The sequence below is a fragment of the Cydia pomonella genome, chromosome 22 (genome assembly GCF_033807575.1).
Source record: "Cydia pomonella isolate Wapato2018A chromosome 22, ilCydPomo1, whole genome shotgun sequence".
NCBI classification, from domain to species: Eukaryota; Metazoa; Arthropoda; class Insecta; order Lepidoptera; family Tortricidae; genus Cydia; species Cydia pomonella.
Genome location: NC_084724.1, coordinates 7542068 through 7558479, shown reverse-complemented (window position 1 = coordinate 7558479; position 16412 = coordinate 7542068). Strand labels below are relative to the sequence as shown.

The following is a 16412-nucleotide window of genomic DNA, read 5'->3' as shown; positions in this document are numbered from 1 at the left end:
CTATAATGGGATGATTCACGCCAAACACTCATGCCGGCATTAACCTCGTGGTGATTTGCATCTCTTTCTGCAATATATAAAACGAAAGTATTAGAAGAGTTGGTCATATGTCCAAGGCTCGGAACCGGTTTTAAAAACAGCGATAAATACCGGTTTATTTCGGTTTTACTCCGAACTTTATTGTAACCTAAATTTGGTTTATACGACGAGCGACGAGACGGCCGACCGGCCGGCCGAATGATGTGCCGCGTAAACAAAGACACCCACATAGGAAAAAACCGGATTTCATTGTTCTAAACCGGTTAATCTGACAAGAACTGTATGGAAATGTTCTCCTTAGAACCGGTTTAAAAATAACGGTTTCACGAAATTGAAAGGTTTTGCGCAAAGTAGGTGCATGATAACGGTTTGGAAATTTAACCGGTTTCCGAGCCTTGCATACTTATGTCTAATAGATTACACATGTGCTCAACTTTGTTACATATGTGAAAACTAATAATGTGTAGATACTAAAGCCATATAATTTGAAAATTATTACTGCAAAGACTTCCTCATTTTACTTAACGACTTGACGTAATATAATATTTGTTACTTTTAACCCCCGATGCAAAAATACGGGTGTTCATACGTTTCACGTCAATGTCTGTCTGTCTGTGGCATCGTAGATCTCAAACGAAAGGACAGATTTCCATGCTGTTTTTTTTAACGTAAAAGCGAAATTCTTTGCGGTGATTTTGAGTTATGTTTGATAGAAATCGATTCAGCAGTTTGAAGAGGTTTCAGATATTTTCCAAAATAATGTAAGGCATATTTGTGCGTGCGGGTTTTTTTATATTTTTAATTTAATTCTTGTATCAAGTAGGCATTATAGGTACGATACCTACTAAGTTGTACTACAGATTTTATTCAGGAGCTCGAGACATAAATTTAAAAGCATTAACAGAGCGTTCGGCTTCATGTCCGATAAAATACTTTTATTTATGTTTCGTACGCAGCAGTCGTGAGAAAATTAATCATGTCAAGGATTAGGTATTAGCGATCACGATCACGTTAACTTAACTAACTAACTAACTATTGTGGCGCAGTGACCCAAAGAGGGTCTTGGCCTCCAAAACGAGAGAATGCCACCTGTCCCGATCCTGTGCCACTTCCTGCCAGTTGTCGGCTTTGAGTTGGCACAGATCCGCCTGTACACTGTCGCACACGCACTGTCTGTGTGTGTGTGTGATCACGTTAACTTAGGAGATAATAAATTTATAAAATAGAATAGGTTTAATTTAACTTAATACATTAATAGACAATATATTTCTATGTTTTGTTGGAGAAAAAGTAATGATTAAACCAAACTGATATGAATTGATAGTAGGTATAGGTACATAACATTGCCTACGCACGCAACGTTGGATAATAATGGTCACTGCCAATAATTGGTACTATTGTCCGGATTGATTAGCTTCCAGTAATTATTAGTGGTAGGTACCAGCCATGAGACTTAGCGGAAACTAAAGCTATTAGGCGAACTCATATTTTTAAACTTTACAAGATTTTTCCTAATGACAATAACTATATTTATAATAAGTATAGTTTCTATTTTTCTCCGTGAGCTTCTACGGATTATCGTCTTATCTATTGTTTAAAAACCGCAAAGGCGCGTGCCACTACGAAAAAATGGTCAAGCCGCATAGGTAGCGTTTATTGAATTACTACTCTATTGAGCACGGAATAAGATTCATTATGAACTAATACAGAATTCTAACAGAATAGCTGTCTGATCTCTATTGGTGCGTCTAAGGTAGGCGACTAAACGCTCTCAAACCAGCTTAACTTGTGACACTGCGATCCGAAACAAAGATACGTATTCGAAGACCTCGCTTGCACTGGTAATTCGAGCGCACGGCTAGCTAGCGCCAAGGAAGCAATGTTATGTTTCTCGAGGAGCAGGTAAAAAACAGGGCCGGATTTTCACACAAATATATTTGGGTGGTTTTACGTTCTATAATTTAAAGAGATAAAACATAACACTATTTAAATAGTAGGTACACATCTAATAGGTATCACATCTAGGAGAAAAAGTCATGGGACCGTTTCTTTATACAAACATAGTCCCCATTTAATTATCTCTGGTATTAAAATACTTTTAATTCTTAACCACAGCTAAGTACCTATGCCCTTTTATTTTTTACATTTTTTTTTTTTACTATTGTAGGAGTCTCTTAACTCTTCCTTCTAAACATTGTATTGTTTGTTCTACGCACCTAACTATTAAAATAATCATAAAATCAAAACAAGTCAAATGAGGAAGCTTATGTAATTAGGTAGGAATATACCTACATCAAACGGTGTAAAAATATTTGCCATAAAGTTAATATCGAGTGAGGAAATGGAGCCACGGTTGTATGGAGAAGTGTTACCAATGTATAATATTAATAGGTAATTATAATTATCATATGCATAGGGAGCCATTTCCCGCGACATTTTTGACGTAGAAGACGTTAAAAACTGACCCCAGTATTACCCTTTTTTTAAATATTTCACAATGAAGTTCTACACCATTTTGAAGTTTTTTTTTAATCCTACGTCGGTGGCAAACATGCATACAGCCCGTCTGTGGTAAGCAGTCTCCGTAGCCTATGTAAGCCTGCAACTCCAGAGGAGTTATATGTGCGTTGCCGACCCTAACACTCCGCACCCTCGTTAAGCTCTGGTAACCTTACTCACCGACAGGAACACAATACTATGAGTGGGTTTGTCTGCAGTTTTCCGTAAGATGGAGATACTTCCTTAGTTGGACTCTGCTCTAAGTAGATCTTTGAATGTTTGAAATCCTACCATCAACCGGCTTAGGCTGTGCGTTGTCTTAAATTTTAATGAATAATACTCAAAACAATTATCCTCAAACAATCCATCATTATTAAAATATAATTTGCATTTCAGTAATATATGTATGTATTTACCTATTTTCCTGTTCTTACAAAAACGGAAGTTTAAATAATATAATATTTATTAGATAGTTGGGGTTTATTCTGAGTTTACCTGTTAATCGTGGTAGTAATTATTTTGATGAAGGACTTTATAGCAAAAAGTTCTTAACCTTTATGTTGATAATGTTAAAACAAAGTCAAAAGGTCAATAACCCAAGCTGTGTTCTAAATTGCAAATCATAATGTAGACTTCGAATAATTTTAGTTTTTTTCAATAACTCATGCTAAGACTGCTCTCAAAATAGTATTTTATAGAATCGTGATATAATAGAGAGCTTTTCAGTCGAGTTTCGTGTTTAGGCAACGAAGCTTGCTGAGTTGCCTAAGTAAGGTACGAGATTAAAAAATTTGATTAAACCACTATTGTATGGAATACTTTTTCTACGAGTTATCTAAAATAATACTTTATTTACTATAAAAACTAAATGATTAATGAAAAAGAAATTGGTAAGTAAGTATTTCCGTAGATAAAAATGTGGTTACAAAAGTCATAAACGCGTGACGAAATGCCCATAGAACGAAATGAAGTAAGTACATTGAAATACCTACCTATCTAATGACCTAACTCTCATTTCTGTTGGTTTTTGGTCCAGGCTCCATACAACATTTCATAGAAAGGACGGTCATTTCTATGATAATAATCGTTTATTGTTCATGACACTTAGCTTCGTCAAAGTCGGTGTAGGGTCAGTTTAGAAACTTAAATGATTAATACGAATCCTCTGTACGTTTTTGACTTGAGCTCTTATTTCTGTGGTGCGCAAACAGCAGCTGCGTTCAATGGATTGTTTATCTGCTGAAGTGGTTCCAATGCGTTACTTACGGCTGTTACATCGGCACTTTCACTTGCAAATTAATAGTCGTTAAATCCTGTTTACAATTCTTTTGACGACGAAATTTAAATATCACGTCAGTTTGATTAATTTGAGACCACAAGGATGTTAAAGATAAAGAATATAAAAATACAGTTTTATTCGACTTTTTTCGATTTTTTTGTGAGTCATGAGTATTTTCTATGTTATTTATAAATATTTATATATTATATATATCGTTGTCTAAGTACCCACAACACAAGCCTTATTGAGCTTACTGTGGGACTTTAGTCAATTTGTGTAATAATGTTATTAAAAAAACTGCACTAATCAACCATAATAAAACACTAACTACCCAAGATTAGTAGTACAGTCAGCATCAAAAGTAGCGGATGAAACAACGCGCCAAAAGTATCTGATATTCCGGATAACTTTTCCAAATATAGATAAATGTCTAAAATTCGCGCTCAAAAGTATATCTTTTACAGTCTTAGTTGTTCTATATTAAAGACATCACTTTTTGTTAAGCTGTTACAGAATGGTAGATACTTATGAAACGTTATTTGATCCGCTACTTTTGATGCTGACTGTACAAGTAGGTATAATCTAGTTTACTCTAGATTATCTCAGCTTAGTGCTACTAATTATGGTGTAGCTGTCAATGTGGTCTCGGATTGATGTGGATAGCATGAAGCATCAGAATTGTCTACTTATGATATTAACAAGGATTTTTATTTATGAACATTCAAGGCTCTGTACCCCTAGTGTACATTTATTCGATAGCGAAACGTGACGTACGCGTTTGTGTTAAGTCTCATTTTGTATGGGATTTTGAGTTTCCAAAACGTCCCGCTTGGCGCGCTGTTTCTAAATCCCATACAAAATGAGACTTAACGCAAACGCGTACGTCACGTTTCGCTATTGAATAAATTTATACTAGGGGTTCTGTTCGCGACTTCGCGTTTAAGGCGTTCAACTGTTGTTGTTGTACACACTCGTCGAAAGCCATTCAACGAGAGTCTCGGCAAAAAACCGACACTCATCGGAGAAGGGCGAGACGAGTCAGAGCGAGACAAAAAGGGAAAAGTCTACGTATAGTCAGTAATACTACATAAAGCTTAGCACTTTTGCATACACATTTCTATGCAGGAAGGTACCTTTTCCCTGCAGATGTAGACACTTGTTCTGGGCTTGTCACTTGTCTCTCGACGAGTGCGTACTGCCGGCATTACTGCGGGGTTGCGTAATGCATCGCAACCAAAGTGTGATTTGTTGTAGTGTATTTTTTAAAATATATTTTACAGCACACATGGCGCTACTTTACCGCACTAGTGCGATAATTAGCACATTACGTAACTATGTCGAAAATTTAAAAAGCCATACAGTACTGTAAAACGTTGTACGATACATGTACGAATAGGTAATCCGCAACTCGTGTCGATTTAAAACACTCCCTTCTGTCGTGTTTAATTTATCACCACTCGTTGCGAATTTCCTATTTTCTGCACTTGTATCGTAAATAACTATTGTAATGTTTAGTTTTAAAATATATTTAGCTCTAGAGCACTGTAGTTTCTAAGTACGTTATTTTCTTTTATTTACGATGAGAAATTAAAATTTTGGTTTTGAAATGGATTTGTTGCACAATTTTCATTCTAATAATTAACTCCCCATTACATAAATAACGATATTTTAACCTAAATTGTTAATTTAAAGTATCCTCAAGAAATACTACTGAAGTTTATTATACTCTTACTCGTACTTAGCCATATTTTTTTAAATGCACATGTCCTTTCCTTGTATTCGAAATGAAAAGTAGAGTAACTAAAGTAGAGTAACTCGGGTGAAAGGCACCATTTCAGTCTCAGGGTGTTCATCCACACACCCTAGTAATTAAATGGTCGCGTACTGTGTGGTTTAAGCGGAATTTCCTCCCGCGCGGACGCTCCGGCTGTGGAATGAGCTCCCTGCCGAGGTTTTCCCGAGGGTCTACAGTATGGAGTTTTTCAAAAAAAGCAGTGTATAGGTTTTTAAAGGAACGGCAACGCGCATGTAACACCTCTGGAGTTGCAGGCGTCCATAGGCTGCGGTAACTGCTTACCATCGCGCGGACCGTATGCTTGTTCGCCACCGTCGTGCTATATAAAAAGCTATTTAATTCTCAACCGCTGATTTATCAGGTCATAAAACATTTATACCGACTTATTATAGTTTGAATTCATTTGAATATAATTAATAGTAAATAGACATTTCAAGGTTTTCCTAATTAATAAACTGATATCAATTGTACACTTAAGAATTAGCACAAAAATCACACGGTGTATATTTTAAGCTACGTTTGATCACGTGTTTTAGGTATTTTAATACATACCTAGTAACATTTACGACTGTTTTCTGTAATTGGTCGCGGGTGTTTTAATTAATTCCGGCAGCTGTTTTGGTTACATACGATAAGTGCGAGAAATACTATAAAAAGTTATTGGTAAAATTTTGTTTTCAGTACCCCTAGTGTAACTTTGATCGACATCATAACGTGACGAACGCGTTTGCGTTAAGTCTCATTTTGTATAGGATTTTGAGTTTCCAAAACGTCCCGCTTGGCGCGCTCTTTCGAAATCCAATACAAAATGAGACTAAACGCAAACGCGTACGTCACGTTTGGAAATCGAATTTAGTTACACTAGGGGTACTGTTTACAATACGAAATACAATACAAGGTTACGCATTATTCTTAAACAAAACTAACGTAAAATAAAGTCAGGCAAGGGCCTCCATACGAAAATTAATATATCAAACAACCTAGTCGGCCTTATACCGGGAAAATGGAACTGAGTCTCACATCACGTGCCTCGCCGTAAATTGCACTTTTAGATAAATAATCGATATTTACGGCGTGTATGAGAATTTCCAGCTTCGATTTGTATTTTTAATTTGACGATCGGTCTGGGCTAGTGGGTAGTGACCCTGCCTATGAAGCTGATGGTCCCGAGTTCAAATCCTGGTAAGAGCATATATTTGTGTGATTACCACGGATAATTGTTTCTGAGTCATGGGTGTGTTCTATGTATTTAAGTATTTAAAATTATATATTAAATATATCGTTGTCTAGGTTCCTACAACACAAGCCTTATTGATCTTACTGTAATAATCAATCAATATGTGTAATAATGTCCTATAATATTTATTTATTATTTATTTAATAATCTAATAATGCTTTCAGGGCACATTGTAACACTACGTTCTTGTTGTTTTAGATAAGCTGGACTATAACTATGTTCTCACTGGCTCCATGGGCGCTTATAACGTCGCGCGCCGTCGCCGGTCTGGCTTGCGCTGGATGCTATGTGGTCACCCCACTGTACCTGAAAGAGGTTAGTTCGTATTTATTATATATGAATAGATAATAACTATGTTCTCACTGGCTCCATGGGCGCTTATAACGCCGCGCGCCGTCGCCGGCCTGGCTTGCGCTGGATGCTATGTGGTCACCCCACTGTACCTGAAAGAGGTTAGTTGGTATTTATTATATATGAATAGATAATAACTATGTTCTCACTGGCTCCATGGGCGCTTATAACACCGCGCGCCGTCGCCGGCCTGGCTTGCGCTGGATGCTATGTGGTCACCCCACTGTACCTGAAAGAGGTTAGTTCGTATTTATTATATAAGAATAGATAATAACTATGTTCTCACTGGCTCCATGGGGCTTATAACGTCGCGCGCCGTCGCCGGCCTGGCTTGCGCTGGTTGCTATGTGGTCACCCCACTGTACCTAAAAGAGGTTAGTAGGTACTTATTAACTTATTATATCAGAATAGATAGTACCTGAGCTATAACTATGTTCTCACTGGCTCCGTGGGCGCTTGTAACGTCGCGCGCCCGTCGCCGGCCTGGCTTGCGCTGGATGCTATGACTGTGGTTACCCCACTGTATCTGAAAGAGGTTAGTAAGTATATTATATCAGAATAGATAGTAACTGAGCTATAAATAAGAAGAGCACAGCCAGACCTAATGAAATAGTACATTACTATAGACGCCGGGAAACGAAGAGTTGCAGGCTAAGTAGATATAGATGGCCGAGCGTAGCGATTCTCGCCGAGATTTGTATAGTGCTTTTCTCAAACTTACAATGAAAAAAAAAATTGTAGTCAATTTGTTTTAGTTGTAGGTTTACACAGCTAAAAACAAATTACGAATCTACTACTAGGTATTTGATGGTTGAATGTCTCAATTTGGCGTTTAGAAACAAAAGAAGGTTGCTTTACAGGCGTGTAAGGCTGTATGAAATTTACATATCATCTTCACTCATCGCACCAGATACGTACTTAATTAGTGTTTACGGACTTAATTTGAAGTAGGTAAGTCATGTCAATATTTCATTACAAGTTTGAGAAACCTTTACCTTATAGTTAAATTAATACCAGATCAATTAAGATTTTCAAAGTTCTGATGCTGCTTCATACCCACGTTCATATTATCAACAATACAGGTTATGGAAACATCGACATACTGTGTCAAACACGTGACTTATGTAATAGAATTCCAAACATTCTTGTCATTCAATATGTTATGCATTACAGACGTCTGATAGAATGGTCTTGGGACATTTTTAACTTAATAACATACCTTCGTACGTATTGCCAACATAAGAAACTAATTCGTTCCAACTTTCACATTTTCCATCTTGAAAAAAATTTACAACTTACATTTCATTATTTGGTGTGATGTTTTGAATCGGAATTCGGAACCACTTCGGAACCATGTATGAAAGAGTGAATTCCTAATACCTACAAGTTATTAACTTAAAAGGAGGTTTCAACACAACTGTAGGTATACCCAGTGCATATTACATGAAAGAATTTTGAATTTGATTTTTTTAATTCATTGATACGCTCTTGGCGGCTGGAAGTCCAAGTAACCGGAATCTAGATAACGTCATCATGGCTGGTAAAATAAATTTCTTATGTACGGTTGTTATATTATTAAATTAATATAATTATTCTATGCGGCTCGTTGCATTGCCTACTAAGAAAACGTACACGCTTGGTACCTGGTACATTCACATTTCCAAATCGCTATCGAACTATGAAAAAGCCGGAAAATAGTTTAAAGACCATCCCATACAGGTCTGAATCAAAAATCTGAAAGCATTCTAATTTTCTGATTGTTTTCTAATGCTTTTTATCCTCACCTTTATGACATATTTTTTCACTTCAGCAGCTCGAACAAGCCTACTTTCTTCACTCCGGGGAGTGACGAAAGTGTGACTTTCCTCACTCCAGGGACTGACGAAAGTGCGACTTTCCTCACTCCAGGGAGTGAGAAAAGCTTTCGTCATAATGATGATGCCTTTTGTTCATCAATGTAAATAAATGTAGTTAACTTTACATGATGTTGAATTATTTTAACCTTTAATATGTTCTCACTACTGAGGTGAAAAATTGTATGTGTCACACGAGAGCAAAGTTATTTTACATCTCGTGTTTTTGAGTCTCTCGCTACGCTCAGGACTCAAAATCAACACCCGCAAGAAAAAAAACAACTTTCCTCCCTTGTTGCACAAATAACTATTATTACGCGACGTATAAAAAGAGTAATCACAATTAATTATATTTCTTGCTCACCAGATCGCATCAGACAACGTTCGCGGCGCGCTCGGCTCCCTCTTCATCCTGTCCCAAAACCTGGGCTACCTGGTGGTCTACGTGGCCGGGGACCTCCTGTCCTTCGCCAGTGTATTGTGGCTGTGCACAGCAGTACCAGTGCTGCATCTGGTGGCGTTCCTGGCGATGCCCGAGACGCCTGTGTTCCTGGTGAAACAGGGGAAGATACAGGTCAGTTTATTTTTCAAAACCTGGGCTACCTGCGTGGCTGAGGACTTCCTTCGTCAGTCTGCTGTGGTTGGTGCTGCATCTGGTGGCGTTCCTGGCGATGCTTGAGACGCCTATGTTCTTGGTTAAGCAGGAAAGGAAAGGAAAGCTTGTAAAATACAGGTCATTCTAGAACCGGACTGCCATTGATTTTTAAGGACCTGACTATTATCGTCCATCGTCTTATCTTCTATCGGCTCACAAAAAAAATTGGCAGTCAATTTTAAATCGATAGAAAACAAAATTGATTTGTTTGGTTTAAAATCGAACGAAACAAAACGAAAGTAACTCTGTTAAATTTCATAATATTTTTTATATATTTAATTGGGAGTCATTTGTTAGTAGTATTAGGACGTGTAACGCTTGAGGTTATGAAATACAAGTTGAGTTTATTTTAAGAACTTAACATTAGATATAAATTTATCTGACAGCATCACGATCTACATGTACAATATTGGGCAACCATATTATACAGCTCTTTCCCATCACGGAACAATGGTGTTCCGGACCTTTGGGAGGCGTGCGCGGAGCCGAAGCCAACACGTAGAGGCCCTTTTGACACTTAAATGAAATGTAAGGGGTACACCTAGCGGATGTTGCCCTTGCCCGTGTCATGGGACGCTCGCAGAGGCAGCACCCGCCAGGGTGTAAGGACTATTTCAGGGTTGATGGAATCTAAAATGAACTGGGCTATTGGGTGAAAGCGATGGACTAAATACTGGGCTATGGGATAAAAAAACCGGACGCCTGCCTAATAAAATTCATTCTTATTATGGTATTCAATTTTATTTCCGGCAGACGGTGACTTGCCCTCACAAGATGGGCCCCCACAAAAAGCGACATCTAGGATGGCTCAAGGGCAACACCGGTGTGAGCGGCTCAGGGGTGTCGAGAGGTGTACGCCGCTTTCTACCCAGTGGCTGCGAGCAGCCACTGTGCCAACTCGCGTCTTATGCAATTGTTCACTTCCACCCCTGGAGCTTATAGCTCTAACGACTCCACTCTGGGCGGCCGGTTAAGGCAAGCCAGAGGCAGAGAATCCTGTCCCACCCACCCTCCTTGCGGCTAACAGAACTCCCCAGGAGCACTCGGGTACGTGAGGTCGCTACTCCCCAACAGCTCGCCACAAGCTGCCCTGCGTTGACTGATTGCACTGGTAAAACCAGCGGGCGATGGGGTCGTCACATCCCTACAGCTCTTATTATTAGGTTCTCTGGAAGGGATCGCTTTAAGGATGACCCACGCTAGACTGGTGCTGGTCCAGGCCGAGGCGTCCAACATCACGGATCACCCAGCAGGCTGATTTTTGAATTTCGAGTGCTCGAATTCGTCACTCGAAAATCTGTGGAAAACGGCGAATTGTTATTTTTTAAATACAAGCTGCGCCCTTGCAGGGTACATATTATGTAATTTTGTGTACTTAATATGATTGCAATAAATGCTTTGTCTTTGTCTTTGTCTTTGTCTTTGAATTTAAGTTTCTAGTAGTGGAGATAAATTGAAGGGAGTTACACGAAATCGAGCACTGGAAATTCAAAAATCGGACCCTGGCTTTTTATGAACTTTTAACTTATTAATTAATGACGGGGAACTTTCAAGCAAAAAAATAAATTAAAGTGTTGACAGGTGAAAGCCATAAAAAATAATCTCCTTGTAAGTTAAGCTGCTTGTGTACATAAATATATGTGAATAAGAAATACTTTACGATAAGATAAGCTTTCTAAACAAGTAGAGGACGGTGATCGTTAGACAAAATCTCTTAATATAAGATAATAAAATGTCTAGACAAATTTACACAGTTTTGTTTTGTGTAACAACATTTTAACATCTACCTATGATTTATAAATAAATAATAAGTATTATAGGATAGGACATTATTACATAAACTGACGAAGTCCCACAGTAAGCTCAATAAGGCTTGTGTTGTGGGTACTTAGACAACGATACATATTTCAGATTTCAGATTTTTATTTGCAGAAAAAGGGTTAGTTACAGGTCTTAAAATACGGTTAATAATTGTTCCACCTTTATCCGCTATCTCAAGACAGCATGCAAATTTTAAAATTATTCTTAAAATAATTTACATTACGAGTAATAAACAACATTCATCTATTTACACAACACATTAATTATATACATTTAAACACAATTTATTGCTATTTGTGAGCCCTGCAAGTGAAAATTATACCAAATAATAAGAAAACAAAGAATTAATCATCATTACATTTTTCAAGCCAATGTCATCATGTTTTTATAATTCAAAAATTCTTTTATGCTGTAGAAACAATGATCTTGGAGCCAAATTCTAAGGGTACTATTGAATTCTTTGCCTTCAAGATTCCTGATTTCTGTTGGCAGATTGTTGTAAACGAGAATACACATGTAATACGCATTCCGTTTGTAAATCTCAGTCCTACAGCGTGGCTGGTCTAAAAGATCTCTATAAGGTGCCCTCATGTTACCCGCAAAAACATCAGACCTTCTCTTAAAATAATTTGGAAATTTCTTAATAAATAAACATAATTTGAAAATATACATACAAGCTAATGGAAGAATGTTAAGCTCTTTAAAGATAGGTTTACAGCTACAACTTATCCAGGCATTTACAATATAATATTTGTGTTTATTTGCAATTGCGCGTATACATTGTTTTTGTATTTTGAAAACTCTCTCAACGTCCACAGAGTTGCCCCATAGAATAAGGCCATAATTGAGGACGGATGAAACATAGCCATGGTAGGCCGTGAGTGCTGCTTCAACGGATACACCCTGCCTTAACTTTCTTAATGCAAAAACAAAACGGTCAAGTCTACCACAAATATAATCAATATGACTCTTCCAGTCAAGAAAAGAATCCATATGAATTCCCAGAAATTTACCTTTTTTGGTTTCCATTAGAGCAATACTATTCATGGTAATTTTTAATTGAATAGGAGTTGACCTGGATGAGTGAAATTGCATAAATTGTGTTTTAGAAATATTAAGAAGAAGATTATTATTGTTTATCCAATTATTCATGTCAGTTAAGGCCTCACCAATATCAGATTCATATTTACATATATCGTCATTATCACTCTTAATTATTATTGTTGTATCGTCAGCAAAAAGTATAGATTTGGGTTTCACGGCTTTGGGAAGGTCATTTATGAACAATAGGAAAAGTAACGGCCCTAAATTACTACCTTGAGGTACTCCTGAGACAACAGTGCGGAACGTCGACCGATACACTTTTTTGTGAATTTGGTTATCCACCTCTTCCAGTCTTGTGATCTCAGTACATTGATTTCTATTCGATAGGTAGGATTTAACCCAGTCATTCGCTTGACCTCTAACGCCGTATGCATTTAGTTTCCTCAATAGCTTACAGTGTTCCACAAGATCAAATGCTTTGGTCATGTCAAGGAATATTGACATAACCGGTGACTTGTTATTAATTGCTTCAGTCACATATTTAATAAAGTCAAAACAAGCTAGTTCGGTATTACGATCCGCTCTAAAACCATATTGATCTGGATGTAGGATATCGTATTTTGTTAAAAAGTTACTTAATCTAACATAAAATGCCTTTTCAACTACTTTTGCAATAATTGGTACTATAGTAATTGGCCTGTAATTACTTGGGTCATCACGTTCCCCTTTTTTGAACAACGGTTTTACTATGGACATTTTTAGCTGCTCAGGGAAATGACCTTGACTAAAGGATAAATTTATTATATGCGCAAGTGGTTGACATATAAATAATCCAGCTTCCTTTATTATTCTAGTTGAAATACCATCAGTCCCACAAGTGTTGCTATTTTTTAATGATTTAATAAGTTGGTGCACTTCAGTATCATTGACAGGCATAAGGAACATGGTAAATTGATGGTTGCCTATATCAATTGCTGCCCCGTTGTTCCTGGTTATCTTATCTGTACTTGATTCTATAAAATGTTTATTTAAAATAGTGCAGATGTCAATTGGGTTAGAGTATATTATGTCATTAATTTTCAAATTATTTATATTAGTAGTACAATCGAAATTACATGTCTGAGAACTAATAATATTCCAGGTCGCTTTACACTTATTCCTATTAGTAGAAATATATTTACTATTGCTAATTTGCTGTGATTTATATATGCACTTTCGAAGTAGTGAACTATATTTTTTCAAAAACATTTTATTCGTAATCGATTTACTTCTACTATTTCTGAACTGATAAAACAATTGACGTTTCACCTGACATGACTTCCGTATTCCTCTTGACAACCAGTTAATATTTTTTTGTTGGTTATTTACTTTGAATCTAGTCAGAGGAAAACATAAATCATAGAAGAGACGTATTAGGTCATAAAAGTGGTTGAACGCGTTAATAATATATAAATACTTAAAAACATAGAAAACACCCATGACTCAGGAACAAATATTCATGCTCATCACACAAATAAATGCCCTTACCAGGATTTGAACCGGGAACCATCGCCTTCATAGGCCACATCGGTCGTGAAAAAATAAAAAATAATTCGTTTGTCATGAAATCCGTTATACAAAAATACGTTAAAATACGTTTTAAGAATCAAGGTTTAACAGTATGTTATGCGCTTTAATTTGGAATCAGCAAATATTCTTAAAAAATGCGATAACTCTCTGGCTAACTCCGTACGAATGTTATTTTAGAGCAGTGTTTTCCAAATCATGGGTCGCGAGCTGGTGGGTCGCGAGTGAAATTTGAGTGGTCCCTGAAATATAAGACATGCCGACCGATCGGGTTAACAGCCGATACTAATAATATTTCATGCTGCTCCCTGTTTAAGACGGCCAAGAGGTGGGTCCATATTTGGCAGTTTTTATTAGGTGGATCGAAGCCCAGTTAACTTCTTTGGTAACTACTGCTCCGGAGCTCTTCCTATAATCCGGACACCTAGAATATCTAGACTCCGTCAGCTAACTTTACGTCAATTATTCTTATACTACGTCAGTGGCAAACAAGCATACGGCCCGCCTGACGGTAAGCAGTCTCCGTAGCCTATGGACCCTGCAACTCCAGATGTGTTACATGCGCGTTGTCGAGTCTAACACTCTGCACTGGCAACCTTACTCACCGGCAGGAACATAACACTATGAGTAGGGTCTAGTGTTATTTGGCTGCGATTTTCTGTAAGTGGAGGTACTTCCCAATGCAGCTGGGCTCTGCTCTAGATCTGGAATGATATCCGCTGTGCTGTGCCCTACCACACAAATCAAGATGGCATTCACAACGGCCATTGTACCTCTCTTTCGAACGCAAAAGGCGTTTCGTTAATTTTAGTATAGTGATTTGACCTGTCTTGACACCTTATCTTCTACGTCAAGATCATTAATCAGTTAAACTTAAAACATGCGCGTGCGCAGACCGAAAGTGGTTTTTAGCAGGCGAAGGACTCGACACTAATGTATGGCTTGTTTGATATTTATTTAAGTTCGTTATGCTAATACAACCAGATTTGTGGAAATCTGCAATCGCGGATTTGAGTTGATAGTTATAATTAAAAGGAATTTAATTTGTATTTTGTTATGATAGCAGCTATAAATATATATTTATAAATTATAATTAATTGTCATTAAATTTGTATTTATAGTGGTCGCGTCGGTTTGTAAGTTATTTGAGGAAAACCGTTAAATACTTTCGTAATGATATTTCTTATCAGACTTTTCCTCTAGCTTTCCTTAGTCAAACGATTTATTTACAATTATGTACCAGCAGCATCAAAAGTAGCGGACATTCTATAATACCTAGCTTAACAAAAAGAGATATATGTTTCTAATCACATAGAGAAATAAGTAAGCATATACTGCTCACTCCATACATCAGTTTTCTTACCAATTCGCTTATTATTTTCGTAGTCGACATCTAGCGTCAAGTAGTGTATTTATCAGTACCGCTACTTGGTGATAGATGTCTCGAGCGTCGCGAATATTACAAGCAGGAGTTGAAAATAGAGTTCAGGTTAATCCGGTTATAATATTAGCTGAAAAGCAGTGAAGTATTCGATTTTTCGTCTTGACAGGAATAAGTTTTAATTGTAATCATAATCATTTTAGCCGTTTGTTAGAACTGATTTATACAATTATTATTCGTCAAATAGGATACAATATAATTTATTAATCATTTATTTATTTGCAAAAAATACAGTAACAAAAGATGATAGAACTAGTCAGGTACAATATGTATTTTGCTTGCAATAGCTAGCGTGCAAATATAATGTCAAATCTAAGCATTGAAAATAACAAAATTGAAATTAAGACATTAACATAAATAGTTAGAAAATTGGAAAAATTCGAATAAGTCAGTCATAAAACAAAAATGAAAAAATAATAAATTAGAAAATTTTGCATATTTCAAAACAATAAATAGAGTACAGGATACAGTCATACTTACCTACAAAATACTTCCTTATCATAGCTAGACTTAAATATATAGTGAAATCGGAAACCGCACATTTAAGTCAAGCAATTACTTCTATGTTGCAAAGCTTTAATAATCCTAACTAGTCTCTGACTGAGCTAAAATTAGAACGTAATTACATACCTACTGGTTAGCTCAGTTAAAGTACGGTACGTCCAAATGCAGGCAAGAAACAATGACATTATTGATAGGTTTTACTTATATACGTATAAGGAGCACAAAAAATACTTCCATATTTATTTCTATAACTACGAAGAAGTCTGTTAGTTTTGATTTATTTTCCGCAGACCCGAGTTTGCAATATCATATCAAATATCAATATCTG

General features: G+C 36.8%; 1 protein-coding gene across 1 annotated transcript in view; it reads left to right on the top strand.

The window, feature by feature from the left end:
• LOC133530156 (solute carrier family 2, facilitated glucose transporter member 8-like) overlaps positions 1–16412 on the top strand; it is a 102919-nt gene that overhangs the window by 69017 nt on the left and 17490 nt on the right. The window contains exons 4-5 of the mRNA XM_061868013.1: positions 7048–7164; positions 9421–9627. Coding sequence (XP_061723997.1) covers positions 7048–7164; positions 9421–9627 — 324 coding nt within the window. The remainder of the gene's footprint in view (positions 1–7047; positions 7165–9420; positions 9628–16412) is intronic.